The sequence below is a fragment of the Sander lucioperca genome, chromosome 13 (genome assembly GCF_008315115.2).
Source record: "Sander lucioperca isolate FBNREF2018 chromosome 13, SLUC_FBN_1.2, whole genome shotgun sequence".
NCBI classification, from domain to species: Eukaryota; Metazoa; Chordata; class Actinopteri; order Perciformes; family Percidae; genus Sander; species Sander lucioperca.
This window is the reverse complement of record NC_050185.1, coordinates 26,616,247-26,640,286: the sequence shown is the minus strand read 5'-3', so window position 1 is coordinate 26,640,286 and position 24,040 is coordinate 26,616,247. Positions and strand designations below refer to the sequence as shown.

The 24,040-nt window shown below is 44.3% G+C and overlaps 2 protein-coding genes across 5 annotated transcripts; both read right to left on the bottom strand.

The window, feature by feature from the left end:
* Positions 1-11,168: 11,168 nt before the first annotated feature.
* On the bottom strand, positions 11,169-12,090 carry LOC118492973 (fibronectin type III domain-containing protein 1-like). Of its 3 annotated transcripts, none has more exons than XM_035990865.1 (2): positions 12,052-12,090; positions 11,169-11,898 (listed from the first exon to the last, which is right to left on the bottom strand). In XM_035990865.1, the coding sequence occupies exons 1-2, from the start codon at positions 12,069-12,071 to the stop codon at positions 11,451-11,453; spliced, it is 468 nt and encodes a 155-aa protein (XP_035846758.1). In that variant the 5' UTR covers positions 12,072-12,090; the 3' UTR covers positions 11,169-11,450. The 3 variants fall into 3 exon arrangements, with proteins under 3 accessions (XP_035846758.1, XP_035846756.1, XP_035846757.1); XM_035990863.1 differs by having other exon boundaries at positions 11,169-11,794; positions 11,903-12,089; XM_035990864.1 differs by having other exon boundaries at positions 11,169-11,864; positions 12,003-12,087.
* Positions 12,091-12,098: 8 nt separating this feature from the next.
* Positions 12,099-18,285, bottom strand: LOC118492968 (A disintegrin and metalloproteinase with thrombospondin motifs 2-like). Of its 2 annotated transcripts, none has more exons than XM_035990835.1 (7): positions 18,115-18,285; positions 14,345-14,477; positions 14,111-14,218; positions 13,841-13,970; positions 13,385-13,459; positions 12,958-13,105; positions 12,099-12,392 (listed from the first exon to the last, which is right to left on the bottom strand). In XM_035990835.1, the coding sequence occupies exons 1-7, from the start codon at positions 18,198-18,200 to the stop codon at positions 12,128-12,130; spliced, it is 945 nt and encodes a 314-aa protein (XP_035846728.1). In that variant the 5' UTR covers positions 18,201-18,285; the 3' UTR covers positions 12,099-12,127. The 2 variants fall into 2 exon arrangements, with proteins under 2 accessions (XP_035846728.1, XP_035846727.1); XM_035990834.1 differs by having other exon boundaries at positions 14,111-14,291; positions 14,355-14,477.
* Positions 18,286-24,040: the final 5,755 nt, after the last annotated feature.

Sequence of the window (24,040 nt, the reverse complement as noted above, 5' to 3'; positions counted from 1 at the left end):
AGCTAGCTAGTTGCTAACATCAGGGGTAGCTAGCATGGCTGTATTAAGATCTATACATAGCTAGCTATATGCCTACATAACGTTACTACAGACATAGTGATTACATCGCCTTGGTTCTCTCTTATGATCCATCCGAGGGCTGTATGCTGTAAAGCTTGTAACGTGGATGAGAGCTGAAGCCATGGATGAGCTCTGTTCACCAAACTGCAGGCTAACAGCTAGCTAGCGCTAGTTAGTAGGTAGCTAGCTAGTAGCACAACATAATTATTAAATCTCCTTGGTTGTCTAGCTAAATACATCTATCGTTTATTTAGCTAAGCATGTAAATGATCGGGAACAACGAAAACACAGTGTTTAACGTTAGTGAATATTTTAGACAATGAAAACGGCGAGTTCATGAGTTCGCCACTAGAGACACGACAGAGAAGCTCATGAACGCACATGTTGCTACCGGTTGCTACGACAACACAAACAAATTGTTGCTAGTGCGCATGCCCATCGTGAGCCAACCAGCGTTATGGGCCAACAATGCGGAAGAGCCGAGCTCCATGTTTGCTTTATGCGCTTTTGAGCCCTCTCATTGGAACGTACGGAGCTTCCTGCCGAACACTGGATCCAGTTCTCTTAATACATCCATGGCGTCTACCAGATTGGGAAGGATTCAGAAGGGACATTATACAACTTAACGTGGTTTAATGTACCTAAACAGTGATCAATCATCACCAAATGTCTCTCTCATATTGCTCCTCATAACCACTGAAAACTGTCAAAAAATCTAACCCAAAGTCCAATTATTATGGACGTAATCTGACATTTACATTCAGTAAATTCAGTATTGTTTTAGTCTTCTTCAATTTAGACAAAAAATTAAATTGTTGACGTTCCTTGTGGTCCTTGCAGATATGAATACCTAAATATTTTACACATTTCTTAACAGGTATATTAAACATTTCTACCTCTTCAGTCTGATACAGAGATCACATTTCACATTTAGATTTGTTAAGGGTTAAACCCAAAGTAGCTGAAAATTGGTCAGTTAGGGATAAAGCATATTCAATCTGTTTGTCACTCAAAAAGAGAGCCGTATCATCCGCTAGTTGACTTACTCTAATTTCCTTACCAAAAACAGACAAACCTTTAATAATAGGATTATGTTGAATATGTAATGACAGTAATTCAACCACCAGCAGGGCAGCCCTGGCCAACTGATCTCAGTACAGGAAATCTTTTGGTGTTTGGATATAATATCACAGAACTGTCAACATTTTATAAAACATTTCAACTGCAGATATAAAATTTTGTCCGAAACCAAAAATTTGAAGTGTTTTGAGTAAAACTATAGTGTTCTACCGTATGAAATGCTTTATAAAGATCAAGAAATCCTCTCAGTGCGTCAGTGTTGATGTTCTCAGAATAGTCCAGCAGGTCGAGAACTAGTCTTATATTACAGCTAATGTGACGGTTAGACATCAAACCTGTTGGTGTCTCACTTATTATCTCATGAAGACCTCTTTTTAACTGTTTAGCAAAGATTAAGGATATAATATAGTCAATATTTAAGAGCGTAATAGGTCTCCAATTTTCTATCAATAAGTGATCTTTATCAGGTTTAGGGAGAAGACATTGTAAGAGCCATTTTCATTGGTTTGGGTGTAGGACACAAATTGTCCACTGGTGGCACTGGTAGGCATATGAGTGAAGTCTATACAGGTAGGAACCTTCAACAGGTAACTAGGGGGGCTGTTAAGTGAAGGACCAACGCTCATGTGAATGATGAAATGTTTGGAGCTTGAGCTTGATGGACACATGGTTTCTTGTACGTTGATATGAAGAACTGTGTGATCAATAAATGCCCAGCAAAACGCAACGATGACTTCTGGAGTCTGTGAGATCAACAGGAGACTATTGAGCGGTGTCAGGTAGAAGAGAGCGCGTCAGCTAGTCTACTAGCCATAGACTGTTTGTTTGTTTGTTTGTTTGGTTGTTTGTTTGTTTGATTGTTTAAGTCCGGATAGCAGCCCCTCGGTGGCTTTAAGTTTTAGGCTTAGCCATTATAGACATATTAAACCTTGCTTCATGCTCGTGGACATTTCCTTTTTTAAAGCACATTCTTTGAATAAATGAAATAGAGGATTTTCAATAGTTTCCCAAAAATGCAAATAAAATTCGACTGAAAGCCATCATTACCCGGAGATTTCCCTTTTTTCATTGAGCTAACAGCCTCTGAGATTTTAAATTGTTCAGATATAGTTGGTGCAAATGTTTTAACCGACTCGATAAATCTATCACATTCATCAAACTGAATATTTGACTTATATATATATATATATATATATATACATATATATTGCTATAAAATGTACCAACATATCTTGAAATGTCTAAAGAATTAGAGGTGATGTTATCCTTAATTTAAAGTAGTTAAATTATTTCTCTTACGATTTCACTTCTCTAAAGCAAAGAAGTAACTTTAAGTAAGTAAAATTTCTTTCCCCTTATTCCAACCATTTTGCTGGAGACCTTACAAATGTCCCTTTAGCCATTTCAATATACATATTATCTATTTCCTCTTTTAATCTATTCAACGTTATTTCCTTTTCCTCTGAAAGATTATCCTTAGTCATTAAAACATTCAATTTATCCATAATATTTATTTCTTTAGCTAAGTTATTTTTTTTGAATTACTTTACTTCGTTTAATTGCTATTTCTCTAATTTTAAACTTGAAATATTCCCATTTTTGTATGTGATTCCCTTCGTTATTATCAAACATGCTTTTGGCTGTTTTTTTGACTGAATCACAAAACTCATCATCTTTTAATAAATCATTATTTAGTTTCCAATAACCACGTATATTACCATTATGTTGTTTTGTTCCTACTAAGTGGATTGAAATTAATTCATGATCAGAAAGTGGGGCATAGCTATGTAATGATTCTGACACAAATTGCAGACAAGAGGGAGATATAAGCCACAGATCAACTCTAGACTGTAAGGACCTGCTGACGTTGCTCCATGTAAAGTCATTCATGTCAGGGTTTAAAAACACCAAATATCTATAACTGCCAGTTGTTCACAAATATATGCAGTACTTTTAAATCTTGAAAGTGGAATTAATCTTACAGGTACTCTATCTACAAGATGATCTGGAGCATCGTTATAATCACCTCCAATAATCAAGTGTGCATCCTTATATTTGTTTTTAAAGGCTTCACGTTTCATACAGAGTTGTAAAAACATATTTTTTGCTAGAGCTGTAGTGTTATAGTTATATACAGTAAATTACAAACTATAAAGAAGGAATTGTCTAATTTGAAAACTAAGATTATCCATCTGCCTTCATTTGAGATCACTGATTCAACTATCTCTCCTTTAAACTTGTTAAGGAGAACGGCGCCACCTGCTGATTGTTGAGAGCCATGACAGGAATAACATGTATCGCCCCATTGAGCACTCCAAAATGTCACATCACTGTCCACTGAATGAGTCTCTTGTAAAAATATCAAATCAGCATTATTTAGTCTACTGAACAAAAAAATTGATTTCCTTTTGGTGCTGTCACGTATACCCCTGACATTAAAGGATATTATTTTTAAGGAACTAAAAGGGAAGTCTGTCATAAAGAAGGAAAAAGAGAAAAATCTGAACTGGATGTCTGTTAAGGTTATAGGAACTAGTTTAGGAAAAGATATTCTGAGATAGGCAATATCAGCGATTAAGCTCTGAACATGAGCACCTCAATTAACTCCTAAAATATTCTTATTTTAACTAGTGGAGTGAACATATTGCCCTTTGAATTGTGTACAGGGAGAACAAAATTACCCCTTAAGATTGGGTGGCATATTTAACTTAAACATTTTACCTCACATTAAGGGAAGTATAACAAGTTACGCAGTGTGTCTCCCACCGTTAATGATGGCAGCAGGACCCTGCCATTTACTTTTCTTTCCATCAGCGCGTGCTTGCTTCACAAGAGGCCAAAGTTTATTTCTGCACCGTCTCTCCTGTTGGGTTGAATCCTCCGCCATCCGGAGGTGGTTTCTCTTCATGACGTCAGCGTTGAGGGAAGCTCGCCATAGTTTGAATCTAAAGGTGTGCATGGTGAACTGAACGATGATGGGACGCGTGCTTTTATCCTCTCTCGGGCGTCCGACCCTGTGCACGGTGGCCACCATGAGTCCAAGCTTGCTCTTTTCCTCTGGGATGATTTCAGCGATGATCTCCAGCACCTCCTTCCTCACATCCTCGTTGCTGCTTTCTGGGAGATTCAGAAGACGGAGATTCCATCTCCTGTACCGCTCCATCTCCTACTGTACTGCTCCATCTCCTACTGTACCGCTCTATCTCCTACTGTACCGCTCTATCTCCTACTCCATCTCCTACTGTACCGCTCTATCTCCTACTCCATCTCCTACTGTACCGCTCCATCTCCTACTGTACCGCTCTATCTCCTACTGTACCGCTCTATCTCCTACTCCGTCTCCTACTGTACCACTCCATCTCCTACTGTACCGCTCCATCTCCTACTGTACCGCTCCGTCTCCTACTGTACCGCTCCATCTCCTACTGTACCGCTCCATCTCCTACTGTACCACTCCATCTCCTACTGTACCGCTCCGTCTCCTACTGTACCGCTCTATCTCCTACTGTACCACTCCATCTCCTACTGTACCGCTCTATCTCCTACTGTACCGCTCCGTCTCCTACTGTACCGCTCTATCTCCTACTGTACCACTCCATCTCCTACTGTACCGCTCTATCTCCTACTGTACCACTCCATCTCCTACTGTACCGCTCTATCTCCTACTGTACCACTCCATCTCCTACTGTACCGCTCTATCTCCTACTGTACCGCTCCATCTCCTACTGTACCGCTCCGTCTCCTACTGTACCACTCCATCTCCTACTGTACCGCTCAGTCTGTACCGCTCCGTCTCCTACTGTACCGCTCCGTCTCCTACTGTACCGCTCCATCTCCTACTGTACCACTCAGTCTGTACCGCTCCGTCTCCTACTGTACCGCTCAGTCTGTAACGCTCCGTCTCCTACTCTATCTCCTACTGTACCGCTCCGTCTCCTACTGTACTGCTCCGTCACCTACTGTACCGCTCCGTCTCCTACTGTACCGCTCCATCTCCTACTGTACCGCTCCGACTCCTACTGTACCGCTCTATCTCCTACTGTACCGCTCAGTCTGTACCGCTCCGACTCCTACTGTACCGCTCCATCTCCTACTGTACCGCTCAGTCTGTACCGCTCAGTCTGTACCGCTCCGTCTCCTACTGTACCGCTCCATCTCCTACTGTACCGCTCCATCTCCTACTGTACCGCTCCGACTCCTACTGTACCGCTCCGTCTCCTACTCCGTCTCCTACTGTACCGCTCCGACTCCTACTGTACCGCTCCGTCTCCTACTGTTCCGCTCAGTCTGTACCGCTCCGTCTCCTACTGTATCGCTCCGTCTGTACCGCTCCGACTCCTACTGTACCGCTCAGTCTGTACCGCTCCGTCTCCTACTGTACCGCTCCGACTCCTACTGTACCGCTCCGTCTGTACCGCTCCGACTCCTACTGTACCACTCCGTCTCCTACTCCGTCTCCTACTGTACCGCTCCGTCTCCTACTGTACCGCTCCGTCTCCTACTGTACCGCTCAGTCTGTACCGCACCGTCTCCTACTGTACCGCTCCGACTCCTACTGTACCGCTCCGACTCCTACTGTACCGCTCCGTCTGTACCGCTCCGACTCCTACTGTACCGCTCCGTCTCCTACTGTACCGCTCCGACTCCTACTGTACCGCTCCGTCTCCTACTGTACCACTCCGTCTCCTACTCCGTCTCCTACTGTACCGCTCCGTCTCCTACTGTACCGCTCCGTCTCCTACTGTACCGCTCAGTCTGTACCGCACCGTCTCCTACTGTACCGCTCCATCTCCTACTGTACCGCTCAGTCTGTACCGCTCCGTCTCCTACTGTACCGCTCCGTCTCCTACTCCATCTCCTACTGTACCGCTCCGTCTCCTACTGTACCGCTCCGTCTCCTACTGTACCGCTCCGTCTCCTACTGTACCGCTCCGACTCTTCTTGTTTCTCCCTCAGGGTTGTCATCTGGTCACTCATCTTCTTCACTGTGTCATCAGTTCCTCTCCACTGGATTTCCAGCCCTTTCACATTTTCCTGCACTCTAGCAATCTCAGCTGTGTTTTTCATCACCATTTCTTCAAACTTCAAAAAACGGTCATTCAAGCCATTAATGGCTTTTAGGACGTCAGCATTTGATACCGTTTCCTCTTCTTTGGTGCAGACCTTCTTGGGATTTGGGCTTTTCGTGGGAGTATCAGGAAGAGGTGTACATAAACCAGAGAACGAATTATCAACATCTATATCCATTATCAGGCCTCCCTTTCTCACATTCTTGGCATCTCTCTTTGACATCTTAGCACACGTGTCCTGACTGTAACAGTTTGTAAGCTAGTTGCTACTTCACAAAGTTTGACCAGTAAAAATCCTTTTATTCGGGCGAATGAAGTTACTGGATGCAAGAGCAACGTTCCACTCCTTTGTTTATCGTTGATTTATTTTCAATAAGTCAATTTAAACCATTGGTACTCAGTCAGAGTCTCGGAGCTCAGAATAAGACGTCTGCATAGGACCAACCTAATGTCAGTATTTTTTCTTTTTGAAATTTATGTTCCGTGATGGCATTTCTGTTTGTGTTTTGGCCTGTGTGTTGTTATCAACTGCCCAGTCTGACAGCCAGGCCGGGTTGCCAGATATACCTGTAAACACGTAAACCCAGCACGCTACAGCTGGAACGTTAGTACAGCCATGGAAGCAGCAAACAAACGAAGGGGATCAATGGAGATGGCTTCTACACAACCTAAAAAACCTCGGCATGTTTCTAAACAGTTGCATGACCAGAGGCGTAATAAAACACGGGTAAATATTGGAGATACATTTGAAAGCTGGAGACAGCTTAGAGACCAAAAGGACTTTAAGACAGATACCGAGTTGGCTAATTTCCTTCTGAACTAAGCATCTAGCTTCACTTTTAACGTATACCAACGTTAGTAGGGAATTGCATTTTAAGTAATTTAAACATTCGGGTACTCTCGTTAAATTAATATAGAGTGACGTTACTTGCGTTAGTTACTGGCAAAACATTGACACACACAGCCGGTGAAGTTATACCGATTGGTGTGTTCCATCCAGAGGAGTAGAGGGGAAACTACTCTGAGCTGTGTTTTCAAGGTGTAGTGCAGGAAATATGATCCGCCGTGAGCACGCTGGATTTTACTTTGAAAAGTAACCGGATGTTTTATTTTGTTTCTGTGTTCGACTTCCTGTCCTCCACTATCTGCCGTGTGCTGAGTTGCTGCGGAGCTCTCCGGCGTCCGGCAACAATAGAAGCTCTGGTATCTGCTCCGGAGGGCTGGGACCACCGGAGCTGGGACGGAGTCGGGACGCAGACGTTCTGCAGTCAGTGGAAATACACACACTGACTTTAATGGAAACCTAACGACTCCGTCGACGTTCCGGAGACGTTCTGCAGACGTTCCGGAGACGTTCTACAGACGTTCCGGAGACGTTCTACAGACGTTCCGCAGACGTTCCGGAGACGTTCTGCAGACGTTCCGGAGACGTTCTACAGACGTTCCGCAGACGTTCCGGAGACGTTCTGCAGACGTTCCGGAGACGTTCTACAGACGTTCCGCAGACGTTCCGGAGACGTTCTACAGACGTTCCGGAGACGTTCTACAGACGTTCCGCAGACGTTCCGGAGACGTTCTGCAGACGTTCCGGAGACGTTCTACAGACGTTCCGCAGACGTTCCGGAGACGTTCTGCAGACGTTTCGCATCCAGTGGAAGTTGCCGGTAAGATCCCTACGTCCTGATGACCCCAGGAGGTTTGGCCTGCCCCCCCTGTACCAGCACCAACCATAGAGGAACTACAGCAAATCCAAGTCAGGCGAGCTCTTGGTAGGTAAAAAAAAAAAAAGCTGTTTATTTTTTTATGGCTAAATAAAACACACTTGAGGCTCAACCATATGTATGACATAAATGAATGCACAGATAGAAACTATCCTCCTTTTTCCTCACTTTATGCTAAAGAACTACAGAGTGATGGGCATCAATTCACTGGAGTATCACCAGGGGTTCTTCCAGTAAGGTCATTGCACAGCCTTGACTTACTCTTCAGTTACATTTATATCATTGTGAGAATTACTAGAAGGATGCAGCTAGTTGTAAGTTGGTAGTACTTTTAGCTTTACTTTATATATATAATTGTATTGCTATTTTTAATTAAGTATTAATTAATATTAATTAATTAATTAAGTATTCTTATTATTGTAATTTGTGTCATATAGTGTCTACAGCAGTTAGTTATAAAAAAGATTATCACTTATCAATACTGTAAATCATGTTTGTCACAACCATCGTCAACAACTCAATTTGATTACAATACGATCTTGTTAATTCCTTCATGTGCATGTAACTACCTGTATTGCTCTATAAGTAGGACATGTATACAAATGTTTATTAAAAATCATTTTTGACTTTTAATGTTGTCTTTCGTTCATCAACTTGTAACCATCACCCTAACTGATTAATGTGATTTTTAAAGAAATGATTATTACAACTGTATTATTCATAAGTAAGTCAACTTTATTTACAAAAACACTGTAATAAACATCAATCACGTTAATAATAAAATCAAATAAACTTGTGTATAACAATTAGAAGAAACTGAGGTAGCTGAGTGAGGTGTTATTGAAATGTAGAAGTGAAATACAGGGGAATGCCAACAGAGGGAGATGAGGCAGAACATGATGGCCGTGAGGATCTGGGTACTAGTCCCTGATCCGCCAGACACAACAGCTAGGGATTACACGCCGGTTTCCCTGACCCAATGCCCCATGCTGCCAGAAAGTGTACTGCCGATAGGCGGCACATGGGAACTCTCTGTTTTCATCTCCGGGCTCCCTTGCTTCGCCAATCACCAACACATCATTCCTGTAGTGTCTGAGAATCCGCAAATAACCATCTTCAAGACAGCACAGGGTGAAGTGTGGCAGCAGGCTAATGCAAAGGTTGGGCCCTTGCCACAGCATTTTCTTTCCCTGTCTGTTGGCATCTCCCTGCAGTTCCCACACGTACACCAGGTTAAAACAGAGGACGGTGGGGCAGCAACCTGGTTCATCATCAGGGCATCAACAATTAGTCCTGCTTCCTTGGAAAAGAGCCGACTGGCCAACTCCCGGAGATGCACATCACTCATCTGTTGAATGAGTAAGTAAACAGATCACAGATGCAACCACATTAGGATCATAATATACAACATAAATGATTTTCACAGAAAAAGATTCACATTTCTATCTCTAACCCAACTTTGTGGTTGAATTTGTGTTTATGATACTTCAATATTCAAGATAGATGGACTGTCCTGTGTCTGTCTGCATGATGTAGCCATCGTCATGTATTAGTGTTGTTTATTATGTTGCATACATTGCTAAGATCTATGGAAATACAAACCTCTGTCTGAACCCTCCTTTCATTTTGGAGGACCTGTATTCTCTCTTCCTCCCCAGCATCTCTGGCACCTGTTCTCATGCCTCTTCTGCCTCGTCTCCCCTCTCTGGTTCCTTCCACCCCATCTCTCTCACTAGGACCTGCACTCTCTTCTCTCTCTGTCGTTTTTCTCTGGTTCTTCCTCTACCTCTTCGACTCGGACCTTTAGCACTTGCTCCCCTCTCTGTAGCTCTTCCTCTAGATCCTCTGCCTCTTGTACCACTGGCACCTAACCAGCCCTCACTGGCCTCACTCGATACAGGTGAGGGCACTTCATAACTGAGGTCTGCATCGGGCTGCAACAAGGAACAGCAGTAGGCCATATACAACCCCGAAATGAATGTGAAATTATTCTTAACGTGGTCTGGAAACTAATAAGGACGGCATACCGGCAGTGTATTTTCAGAGCAGTGGGCTCTTTTTTCAGAATAACGGGCTAAGCTTTGGCTAACGTAACCGTGAACATAGCAAGCCATGCATCTAGCTAATATTAGCTATCATTGACAGAGTTATAAATAATCCACGAGCTGGTTTTAATTTTAAAACAATACATACATTGCAAACGTATGTTGTTACGATGTACTTACATTGTAAGACTCGTCTTCGCTTGTCATGATTGTCTTCTTCTGTTAGGTCTTCTCCTGTGTGACACTGGGTTCAGCCTGCCAACCCACCTGATTTTAGAGTCTGGGGCGGAGGGGGCGGAGGGAAGCCACTCTCCAGTGTTCTGAAAGTGAACTGCAGTAACTATTTTAATCACTAGCTGGCAGTATTACATATTGCACCTTTAATGTCAGATTACGTCCATAATAACTGGACGTTGGGTTCGATTTTTTGACAGTTTTCAGTGGTTATGAGGAGCAATATGAGAGAGAAATGTGGTGATGATTGATCATTGTTTAGGTACATTAAACCACGTTAAGCTTTTTCACATTAAGCGTTTTGTAATATCCCTTTTCAGATCCTTTACTGCAGTAAAAGTACTAATACCACACTAAATATATATATATATATATATATATATATATATATATAAACCTGATCCAGGTATCAGGGCTGTAGTCGAGACCGAGCCCAAAGTGTTTTTATCTCCAGTAGAAGATATAATCTCTGCTTAAACTAACACGCCCAAACCTCATATCTCAGAGCAGGGGGAATGAGAGGGGGAACACCAGAGCAGGAGGAATGAGAGGGGGAAACACCAGAGCAGGAGGAATGAGAGGGGGAAACACCAGAGCAGGAGGAATGAGAGGGGGAAACACCAGAGCAGGGGGAATGAGAGGAGGAAACACCAGAGCAGGGGGAATGAGAGGGGGGAACGCCAGAGCAGGGGGAATGAGAGGGGGAAACACCAGAGCAGGGGGAATGAGAGGGGGGAAACGCCAGAGCAGGGGGAATGAGAGGGGGAAACACCAGAGCAGGGGGAATGAGAGGGGGAAACGCCAGAGCAGGGGGAATGAGAGGGGGAACACCAGAGCAGGGGGAATGAGAGGGGGGAAACACCAGAGCAGGGGGAATGAGAGGGGGAAACGCCAGAGCAGGGGGAATGAGAGGGGGAAACGCCAGAGCAGGGGGAATGAGAGGGGGAACACCAGAGCAGGGGGAATGAGAGGGGGAAACACCAGAGCAGGGGGAATGAGAGGGGAAACGAGAGTCAGTATATCTTCTATTTTAAGATGATTATTTTGCTTTATTATTTTTTGTAATGATAGAAACAAGTGCAACCAATAAAATACACCATTTTATTTTTCAGGTGAAAACAACATTTGGGGAAACATGGGGGGGGGGGGGGTTGCAGTCTGTTCCTCGTTAAGAGCTCGTTAGCGTCGGCAGGAAGCGAGCAAGCTGCACATGCGTCATAACGAGTGAGCGCTGTATATGTTCACGTACGTGCAGCGTGCGTCCTGCCCTCTCTGCGCCGCTTCTCGTTCAGAAGCTGCTGGATGCGTTTGTTTTGTGTTCGCTCGCGGAGCGGCGGGGTGCGCCGAGGCACAAAGTAGTTCTGCTGTCCCTGGCCGCTGCCGCCGCCGTCCAATCCCACGATGCGGTACGGGACCTCGTCAACAGAGTTGTTCTCCCGCTTAGAGAGCACCTGGTCAGTCTCCAGGCCCCGCCCCCCTGGTGCCGTGTTCGGGGAAGACGTGGCGTTAAAGATTGCTGGAATAGCGGACGTCCTCATAACTACGGGAACTGTAGCAGGATGCATTGTGGGAGTTGGAGTTTTCCTTTTGAATAAATGTGGCGGAGCAGTTTTTCTTGTACGTTTTGTAGTTGTAGAAGTGGTCGTTGTGGGGAACTCTGGCACAGCAGTCGTTACAGCGGTTACTATGAAAACAGGCATTGTGGGAGCTGGAGTTTTCTTTTTGAATAAATGTGGCGGAGCAGTTTTTCTTGTACGTTTTGTAGTTGTAGAAGTCGTGGTCGTCGTGGGGAACTCTGGGACGGCAGACGTCCTGGGACTCTGATCCTCAGCAGTTACCATGGGAACTGTAGCAGGATGCATTGTGGGAATGGGAGTTTTCGAAAGCAGTTTCTCTCAGACTGGTAGTACTAGAAGTATTACTGATATGAGGAGTGTCTGAGGGAACAGATGGATCCTCGAAGGATGAAATGTCGCCGTAATCCTCGTACTCCACGTACACAAAGTCGGTGTTGCTCCGGCTGGTCAGGGGCGGAGTCACGGTGATGCTGGGGGGCGGAGTCATGGTGAAACTGGGGGGCGGAGCTCCAGTCATGCTGGGGGGGCGGAGCTACGGTGATGCTGGGCGATGGCGTGCTGATGTAGGATGCTGAAGTCATCGTCTCCATGGTTACACTCCAGGAACTACGAGTCAAAACGAGACACATCAGAGACATAGTTATCAAGCACCAATAACATTGAAAATCACAGATTATTTACATGGAGTCTGGTGGAGATATGCTGGCTCTATACGTGCTAAAAGTCCTGATTATTTACATGGAGTCTGGTGGAGATATGCTGGCTCTATACACGCTAAAAGTACTGATTATTTACATGGAGTCTGGTGGGTTTGGTGATGATGATTTCGGGGCTGTTTCATGTTAAACTAAAAGGATCTTCCTCTTTAACTAAAAGGTCTATCTCTGTAGGGATCCATCCCATAATGTTGTCAGACTCTTAGAATAATAATCTGAGTCTGTCAGCAGCAACAACAGAACTTTTAGTGACTCTAACTGCTGCTGAACATTAGTCCTGTAGGGTTACATTACAGCTTGGTTCTGGTTTAATACTGGACCAGTTTCAGAGATTGTTGTTCACATCAGATACTCAGACACACACACACACACACACACACACACACACACACACACACACACACACACACACACATGGAGCCAGAGAGTCCAGGTAACATTAAATACAGTCTGACCTGCTGTTGGCGCTGGGCGGGATGCTGCTGCTGAGGTTTCCATGGCTACAGGACTTGCAGCACATCTGACGGTATCCGGCGATGGAGCAGTACCGAGTCAACACCTCCATCCGGCAAAACACAGAGCGGTCACCGCGGCAACGCTGCCCTGGAGACAGAGCGGGAGCATCAGAGCCAATCACGACACAGAAAAAAAGAAAGATGATTTTATAAAAAAGTTGGAATATTTTGAGAGGGGCAGAGGAGGAAGAGGAGAAGAAGTAGGAAGAGGGGGAGGAGGAGGAAGAGGAAGAGGAGAGGGAGGGGGAGGAGGAGGAAGAGGATAAGAAGGAGGAGGAGGGGGAGGAGGAAGAGGAGGAGGAGGAGGAAGAGGAGGGGGGGGGAGGAAGAGAAGGAGGAAGAGGAAGAGAAGAGAAGAGAGTTTTACTGGAGGAGATGTTGGGAGCCGGGAAGTCAGAGTTAGAACGAGACAGCCACTGGATGATGGAGTTCCTCTGGTCACCTGCAGGGGGAGACACACACACACACACACACACACACACACACACACACTGTTACACACTGCTACACACACACACACACACACACACACACACACACACACACACACACACACACACACACACACACACTGTTACACACTGCTACACACACACACACACACACACACACACTGTTACACACTGTTACACACTGCTACACACACACACACACACACACACACACACACACTACACACACTGTTACACACTGCTACACACACACACACACACACACACACTACACACAGATACACACAGAGTTCATAGAATCAAAACACAAACTACACACTCTCAGCTATACACAGACACTCTGTCGGGCACTGTGATTGGTGGATGCGCACCGCTGCAGGGAGGGGGCTGGCAGGCGCGGGTTGTGATTGGTCGAGGGTCGCTGCAGTTTCGTGCTGAACCTTCGGGACTCAAACACGCAACCTGGCGCTCCTGAGTCCCGTTTCCACAGGACACCGAACACTGAAACACAAAGATCAGAGAAGCTCCGTCGTTTATATCAACACGTCTGACATCACAGATCACATGACCATTCACACACACTGGGCATGTAAAATAACGTTGAGACTTTCTGAACAGTTCCCTGGTTTCTCTTTTTGTACCGGCGTCCAGGGTCCAGCCCGCCAGGCAGCGGGGCAGGGGAAACGGTTGCAGGTTCGTTTCCCTTCCGGTCGATTGCCTCCACACAGTTTGCTGTTAACTGAGCGTGTCTGCTGTCCTGTACTGGACGCCTGCTGGTCAGCGCCGGACGCCTGCTGGTCAGCGCCGGATGCCTGCTGGTCCACGCCGGTCGCCTGCTGGTCCGTGCCGGTCGACTGCTGGTCCACGTTAGATGCCTGCTGTCCCGTGCTGGACTGTCCCGTGCTGGACTGTCCCGTGCCAGACGCCTGCTGGCAGCTGACCCAGCGGCGCTGCCACCCCGTCTGACCACAGGAGGCGCTGCAGTCCTCCCACTGCCCGCTCACCCAGCTGACGGAGAACAAACAACAGCATTCAGTCTATCTTTTTGAAATAATTTTAAATACATGAACATGTTTTGTATGTAACGTTTTGTGATTTGAGATTACTTTGCAACAGTTTGCTTTTTGATTATCTATCTTGAGGTTCTCAGGCCAACTTCTGTCCCCTGTCTGTACCTAAAATGTTGCTGATAAACTCGTTAGAAGGTGACAATCGTGGTATGGGAGTCAATTTCACTGTTGGTAACGTGATAGGGATGGAATAAAGCATAGAAATCAACGGGAGCTGGCGGGAGCGGGACAGAGCCGGAAATTTAATTTAAGAATGCAATGTGGTGAGTGACTACACCTAGAGTCAGGAAAATGGATTCTGGAAAGAAGCTGTTGCAATTGAAAGTGTCATCGAAGGACCCCTCAATCCATTTTCAGGAGCTGTGAGAAGATCTCTGTTAGGAATTACGTAATGAAATCACCTAGGCCTGTAGGTAATACATGTTACCTAGGCCTGCAGGTAATGTATGTTACCTAGGCCTGCAGGTAATGTATGTTACCTAGACCTGTAGGTAATGTATGTTACCTAGACCTGCAGGTAATGTATGTTACCTAGACCTACAGGTAATGTATGTTACCTAGACCTACAGGTAATGTATGTTACCTAGACCTGCAGGTAATGTATGTTACCTAGACCTACAGGTAATGTATGTTACCTAGACCTGCAGGTAATGTATGTTACCTAGACCTGCAGGTAATGCATGTTACCTAGACCTGCAGGTAATGTATGTTACCTAGACCTGCAGGTAATGTATGTTACCTAGGCCTGCAGGTAATGCATGTTACCTAGACCTGCAGGTAATGTATGTTACCTAGACCTGCAGGTAATGTATGTTACCTAGGCCTGCAGGTAATGCATGTTACCTAGACCTGTAGGTAATGCATGTTACCTAGACCTGCAGGTAATGCATGTTACCTAGACCTGCAGGTAATGCATGTTACCTAGACCTGCAGGTAATGCATGTTACCTAGACCTGCAGGTAATGTATGTTACCTAGACCTGCAGGTAATGCATGTTACCTAGACCTGTAGGTAATGCATGTTACCTAGACCTGCAGGTAATGCATGTTACCTAGACCTGCAGGTAATGCATGTTACCTAGACCTGCAGGTAATGTATGTTACCTAGACCTGCAGGTAATGTATGTTACCTAGACCTGCAGGTAATGTATGTTACCTAGGCCTGCAGGTAATGCATGTTACCTAGACCTGCAGGTAATGCATGTTACCTAGACCTGCAGGTAATGCATGTTACCTAGACCTGCAGGTAATGCATGTTACCTAGACCTGCAGGTAATGTATGTTACCTAGGCCTGCAGGTAATGTATGTTACCTAGACCTGCAGGTAATGCATGTTAACTAGGTCTGCAGGTCACGTGATCGGGATATGATGGGAGTATTTCTGTGGGCTTGGGATGGGATGGGAGCGACAATTGATTCCCGTGTCACCCTCTAATACTCGGGCACATCCTCCAGAGCAGTCTGGGACTATTCTTCAGCAGTAGTTGCTTAAATGGGCCCAAATTTGGTCCTGTCGTGCCATATAGGACATTTCCAGGACAGTTGCCTCACACCCAGCGAATCAGGATGTCCCTCTCCGTTCACAAACTCTCTTCTCTTCAGGATCAACAACAACCTCGTAGCTAGCGAGCTACACGCTGAAAATATCAAGTTCTGAAGAAGATGTGGATGGAGCAACAAGGCAGGTCTGCTTGGTGCTTTCAGGGAATGATTGTAAAGATTTAATAAGAATATGTTTAGATCATTTCCTCTCTAACTGGATGATTGTGATGGTTTAAGTAAGGGATAATCACCTCAAGGCAGGGCAATAAACAGTTTGATATGCCCGGCTTGCATATCAAACTGTTTATTGCCCTGCCTTGAGGTGATTATCCTGTTTATTCTACTTGTTACTGCCAACATAATAAAACAAATCAAATACTTTAATAATTATGCTTTTTCTTATCGTATTGCATGCTTATTAAATGTATACTCTGTTTGAGTTCATCTCCCTCAGAAAGTAGTCCCCTTTAGAACTACGGTGAATAACGTTAGCTCAGCTGTAGCTAATTAGTTTCTATAGCAACCATAGTCCTGGTCAGCTGTCACTGTCAGTCTATCCTTCTGGTGGCTCTTCCACTCGGTGAAAACCTTGATAGCAAAGGCAGCTGCCTTTTTCGTGTTTGATTCAAGGGCCCCGTCTTCAACTGTACGCAGCTCCTCATCTGTCAGATCTCGTTAACGGGACCCTGGGCCTCGTCTTTCTCTGTTGTCATTCCGTCGTCCTCGTCGCTCTTTAACCAGTCCTCAAATGTCTTCCCTCCTCCAAATATGTTAAAATTGACAATTAATTCGTCCATTTTTAAAACACTGTAATGTTTAGAACTACGGCGAATAACGTTAGCTCAACTGTAGCTAACGTTATTTAGTTTCAACCACACAAGGCTGCATCTGGTCACTAACGTTAGTTTAATAACGTAGTTGCTACGTTGTATCTGGTCACTAACGTTAGTTTAATAACGTAGTTGCTACGTTGATCACTAACGTTAGTTTAATAACGTAGTTGCTACGTTGTATCTGATCACTAACGTTAGTTTAATAACGTAGTTGCTACGTTGATCACTAACGTTAGTTTAATAACGTAGTTGCTACGTTGTATCTGGTCACTAACGTTAGTTTAATAACGTAGTTGCTACGTCGTATCCGATCACTAACGTTAGTTTAATAACGTAGTTGCTACGTCGTATCCGATCACTAACGTTAGTTTAATAACGTAGTTGCTACGTTGTATCTGGTCACTAACGTTAGTTTAATAACGTAGTTGCTACGTTGATCACTAACGTTAGTTTAATAACGTAGTTGCTACGTTGTATCTGGTCACTAACGTTAGTTTAATAACGTAGTTGCTACGTTGTATCTGGTCACTAACGTTAGTTTAATAACGTAGTTGCTACGTTGTATCTGGTCACTAACGTTAGTTTAATAACGTAGTTGCTACGTCGTATCCGATCACTAACGTTAGTTTAATAACGTAGTTGCTACGTTGATCACTAACGTTAGTTTAATAACGTAGTTGCTACGTTGTATCTGGTCACTAACGTTAGTTTAATAACGTAGTTGCTACGTTGTATCTGGTCACTAACGTTAGTTTAATAACGTAGTTGCTACGTTGTATCTGGTCACTAACGTTAGTTTAATAACGTAGTTGCTACGTTGTATCTCTGGTGAAACTACGTATCGACTGACCCAACGATAGATTTCCGACACATTTTAGAACCTTTTTTAAACAAGGTTTATGTTTTAATGGACCTGGGCGTATTGATCTACTGTTTGATGACGCTGTGCTCAGTCAGCGGGCAACCTGCCGGGTTAATGCCCTCCTCCCAGCCAATCAGAATCAAGCATTCTTAAACGAAGTAGAAGAATGCAATGTGTTACTGTGGCGAGCTGCAGTGTGTTACCGTAGCGAGCCTGTTACCATGGCGAGCTGCAGTGTGTTACTGTGGCGAGCCTGTTACCATGGCGAGCTGCAGTGTGTTACTGTGGCGAGCCTGTTACCATGGCGAGCTGCAGTGTGTACCGTGGCGAGCCTGTTACCGTGGCGAGCTGCAGGCGTCTGTGTTGCAGCTGCGGCTGATGGCTCTCGGCTTGTTGATGTTGGAGCAGAACGTCCTCGGAACCATTTTCCCGTCGGCCTTCCTCCTGCAGCCGAACCTTGTGTACTGTTTCCCTGGCAACCAGACAACACAGGTATAGCTGTTTAACAATGCGTACGCGTAGACCAGAGGCAGCAGAGCGGGCGGTATTGGTTACATCCTGCCTGCGTCCTGTGCGTGTACTGGAGGATTAAATACGTGTCCACTAGGGGGCAGATCAGGGCCGTCTCATCCACGGTTTGAATGACTGAATGATTGTCTCTCATGTACTGTATGATCCTCTGTATGTACAGTATTTATGTACTGTATGTTCCTCTGTATGTACAGTATTTATGTACTGTATGTTCCTGTGTATGTACAGTATTTATGTACTGTATGATCCTCTGTATGTACAGTATTATGTACTGTATGATCCTGTGTATGTACAGTATTATGTACTGTATGTTCTCTGTATGTACAGTATTTATGTACTGTATGATCCTCTGTATGTACAGTATTTATGTACTGTATGATCCTGTGTATGTACAGTATTTATGTACTGTATGTTCCTCTGTATGTACAGTATTATGTACTGTATGATCCTCTGTATGTACAGTATTATGTACTGTATGATCTGTGTATTTATAGTATTTATGTACTGTATGTTCCTGTGTATGTACAGTATTTATGTACTGTATGATCCTGGTATTTATAGTATACTGTATGTCTGGTATGTACAGTATTTATGTACTGTATGATCCTGTGTATGTATAGTATTTATATACTGTATGATCCTGTGTATGTATAGTATTTATATACTGTATGATCCTGTGTATGTATAGTATTTATATACTGTATGATCCTGTGTATGTATAGTATTTATGTACTGTATGATCCTGTGTATGTATAGTATTTATGTACTGTATGATCCTGTGTATGTATAGTATTTATATACTGTATGATCCTGTGTATGTATAGTATTATGTACTGTATGATCCTGTGTATGTACAGTATTATGTACTGTATGATCTGTGTATGTACAGTATTTATGTACTGTATGATCCTGTGTTGTACAGTATTTATATACTTATGATCCTGTGTATGTATAGTATTATATACTGTATGATCCTGGTATGTATAGTATGTATGTACTGTATGATCCTGTGTATGTACAGTATTTATATACTGTATGATCCTGTGTATGTATGTATTTATGTACGTATGATCTGTGTATGTATAGTATTATATACTGTATGGTCCTCGTGTAGGTACAGTAACTTATCGATGTACGATGATGAGTGCAGGACGCCTCCACTCGATCGCCAGCGTGCACATAAAGACAGTGGTCTCCTCACACCAGCAACTCTACGTGCCAGAATTTGCGAGAAGTTCTTTGTTTTTTGCACCCCACGGTCTACCAAAATCTCTACAGTGTACCTGTTACACATGGTATACCTAGTCAGCGTACCGCTGACCCTCCGCAGAGGGCTTGGAGCAGGACCGACTTGACTATAGCTGCACCACTCGTATGAGAGACGGCGCCATCTGCAGCAGGATTGGACTCGACAGCGAGCGACCGCAGACTGTCCGGAGCACGTACTATAGGACACCGTCACCGTGTTGTCGCCATGGAACAGGACCGGCCGGAAACAAACACAGTCGGCCAGGCGTACCTGATTAACCGCCTTCCCGTCACCCTGCACTACTGTTTGGGTTGTCTGGCGTCGAAATTCACATTTGTTGTTGTTCATCGTCTTTCTCGACGCTTTTTGTTGTAGATCTTTATTGCAATGCTTTTGTACAGTGTTTTTCCAAATTTTTAATGACTGTTCGTGTCACTTTTTTGCAAACTTTTTTATTATGTTTTTGTCACTTTTCAAACACTTTGTGTGCATACCATCCATTTTTTGTCAGAACGCATGCCTAATTTCTTTGTCACTTTGTTCCATGTGTTTGGTCACTCTCTGCGATGTTTTGATGGTTTTGTTTGGTCACTTTTCAGATTTTTTGTACGCTTTCACAATTTAGGTCACTTTTTCAGTTTTTGTCATAGTTACGCTGTAGAATTGAACGTGTTTGGCAAATTTGACCTGAGGGACAACCGGATGCGTTAAGACTAATGTAAAACCGTAATAATCTTTGTGTGAATGCAGCAGCTATAACATTATGTTATTCAGAGTGTGTATTCTTCAACTTTTTGGTCACCTGTAACTCTGCGATGCGTTCAGCTACAAAAAACAGTCATATCAAAAATGTCAGTTTTTAGCGCACACGATGGGACTTCTTCAACTCCTTACTGCATAATTATACTAAAAGCTATAACCTTTTCAATGTTGGACTTACAGTGAAAGTCAATGAGCAATCTTCAAATCCTCTTCAGGCTGCTCTTCTGTTTGAAATGCTTCTCCTTCTCACATACCCTGTACCTACAGACAGTCATTCAACGTTAAGCTGTTTACTAACCTTTAGCTAGTAGAGTTGTATATCAGCTTCATGCTATCTTTTACAGTTTTGTGTTAGCACAGTTAAGTCAGTGTTTCCTTTAGCTTTGTCTGTGCTTATATACCACTAGACAACCGCGTATGAGCCGCACGCTGCTGTTTTTCAACATGACAGAGCACGTTCTGCGAGACTGACTGACTGAATGACTGTCGTCGTCTGTCTGTCTGTCTGTGACTGTGGTCGCTGTTCATGCTGCCAACACTGCCTGTCTCGCTCTTTCTGACTACATCACCCCACTTTAAAGTGTTCCACATCTTTCATCATGAAGAGTGTATATACAACGTGTAAATTCTATTATTTGTAGTCGTTTTGAACAAATAGAGATAGTATTTGATAGTATTTAAAGCAAAGACGCCCGCATACCACTTTAGCTTTACAATTTCGTTGTCGCAATCACAAGCAGTTTCACTGCATTTCTAGTTACACATGGGTTTGTGGGCTGGCACGACCGCTTGTGAGCCTTCGAGCTGGTCCACTTCCTGTGTTACTTACCATGATGCAGGAGAATTTAGGACCTATCTGCGACCAGTGCAGGCAAAGCCAACACAAGTGTCTTTGATAGGTTAAGACTGATGCAGTTGTGAATTTCCGGTGTCCAGCAACCGCATGTTTAACAGCGACTGCACTGCGACCATATGAGGCCCATGGGCGTGCTGAGCTGTCTGACAGAGGAACGAGTGTGATTCAGGTGCATGTCTGGGCGTGCTGGTTGCTTGTAGGGAGCGGAGGTGTGGGCAGGTGCATGTGGGCGTATCTGGTCTATAGGGAGGTGTGTGTCAGGTGCATTTGGCGTGCTGGTCTTATAGGGAGAGGTGTTCAGGGCATCTGGGCGTGCTGGTCTTATAGGGGTGTGTTAAGGTGCATTCTGGGCGTATTGGTCTTATAGGGAGGGTGAGAGACAGAGAGAGAGAGAGAGAGACAGACAGACAGAGAGAGAGAGGGGAGGAGAGATGAGGTATGGATGATGAACGCCAAAAGGAAAATCACTGCAGGATTTAAAACAAACGAGAGAGAGAGAGTTATGAGGGTTGAACAGAGATAAAACGACAACTCACAGACACAATTCAAACAAGCAATGGACGAACTGACTTATCTGAACCAACCAGTCCTCCAAACCATACGGTGATATCGGCTGTTTGTTCCTCTCCTCTAAAACCCCACAGGAGACTTTTCCGTCCTCTTATCTAAACCAGAGAACTTAACGGTCACAGTTTTAAACGCGGTCACAGTTGGGTTAGGGTTAGGCACTAAAAATACTTGATTAAGTTTAGAAAAATATGATTTTGCTTTCCAAGACAGTATATATAATAATACTGTGTTTTTTTCTAAACCTGCCTTCTTAAGCTACATTTTGCCGTTCTTAAGTAGCCTGGGAAAACCCTGACGAACTTCCGGCAAATTTGAGATTTGCTCTGCAAGTCCGTCTGGCCAAGAGTCCATTCAAGCTCATTTCCAATGTTTCCAAATTGAGGCACCAATCACGACCGTTGAGGCGGGCTTTACACCAATCACACCTGTTGAGGCAGCTTTACACGATGACGATAGCGCACAGCGGCAAGCAGCTTTTTGTTTACATTCAACATGACGGCCACCAAAGCGCAGCAACCGTTGATGCGGCTGTCGCTGCTACGTCACCCGGATTGTTGGTCTGATTGGTTGAAGGACTATCCAATGGCGCCCAGAGGCATTTGAGTGGCGTCCGTTGGTGACGCCCCTTTGGAAATGGGCTGTGAATGAAGCTTCCCCAGACCCACTCTCAGTTACAACTGAGAAGGGTCTGGGGTCAACCAGGCTATACACTTAAGCCCAGCTCAGCTCAGATCAAAGATTGGCTCCTAAAACACAAGACTTTCACCAGGAAACAGGTGTTCATGTCCTGAAGAAGTTAAGGAGAAAACACAAGACTTGCACCCAGGAAACAGGTGTTCATGTCCTGAAGAAGTTAAGGAGAAAACACAAGACTTTCACCCAGGAAACAGGTGTTCATGTCCTGAAGAAGTTAAGGAGAAAACACAAGACTTGCACCCAGGAAACAGGTGTTCACATCCTGAAGACGTTAAGGAGAAAACACAAGACTTTCACCCAGGAAACAGGTGTTCATGTCCTGAAGAAGTTAAGGAGAAAACACAAGACTTTCACCCAGGAAACAGGTGTTCATGTCCTGAAGAAGTTAAGGAGAAAACACAAGACTTGCACCCAGGAAACAGGTGTTCACGTCCTGAAGACGTTAAGGAGAAAGCACAAGACTTTCACCCAGGAAACAGGTGTTCATGTCCAGAAGAAGTTAAGGAGAAAACACAAGACTTTCACCCAGGAAACAGGTGTTCATGTCCTGAAGAAGTTAAGGAGAAAACACAAGACTTTCACCCAGGAAACAGGTGTTCATGTCCTGAAGAAGTTAAGGAGAAAACACAAGACTTTCACCCAGGAAACAGGTGTTCATGTCCTGAAGAAGTTAAGGAGAAAACACAAGACTTTCACCCAGGAATCAGGTGTTCATGTGCTAAAGAAGTTAAGGAGAAAACACAAGACTTGCACCCAGGAAACAGGTGTTCATGTCCTGAAGACGTTAACGAGAAAACACAAGACTTTCACCCAGGAAACAGGTGTTCATGTCCTGAAGAAGTTAAGGAGAAAACACAATACTTTCACCCAGGAAACAGGTGTTCATGTCCTGAAGACGTTAAGGAGAAAACACAAGACTTTCACCCAGGAAACAGGTGTTCATGTCCTGAAGACGTTAAGGAGAAAACACAAGACTTTCACCCAGGAATCAGGTGTTCATGTCCTGAAGAAGTTAACGAGAAAACACAAGACTTTCACCCAGGAAACAGGTGATCATGTCCTGAAGAAGTTAAGGAGAAAAGACAAGACTTGCACCTAGGAAACAGGTTGTTAAACAGTCGCAGTTTGGTTAGGTTTAGGCATCTAAAGTACTTACCGGTAGTTAAGTTTAAGTGATTTTTGTTGAAGAACAAAAAGCTTTGCATCAGTTAGCTGTTGTCTTTTTCTGAGTGGAACTTTTAACAGACTGGTGTTATGCAGTGAATTGAGATTAAATTCCCAGACACAATCAGCAGCCTGTCTTTTACTCTATTGACATTCCTCTGAAGATAAGGGATCTCTCGCTTCCCGCTACTCTGAGGTTGATTTCCGCCTCCTTTTTATCTTTCTGTGTCCTTGTTCTTTCTGTGACATAATGTTTTAGTCCTATTACAGAAATAGAGCACAGACCTCCGCCAAAGCTCCCGCTCAGATCTCTCGCCACGTTAACGAAAGTGAAAAAAACTTTGTGTATCTTCACCGTGATACGGATCCGCTCCGAGATTTAATTGGTTCTCCCTTGAGCCATCACTGGACAATATTCTGCACTATACATATTTATT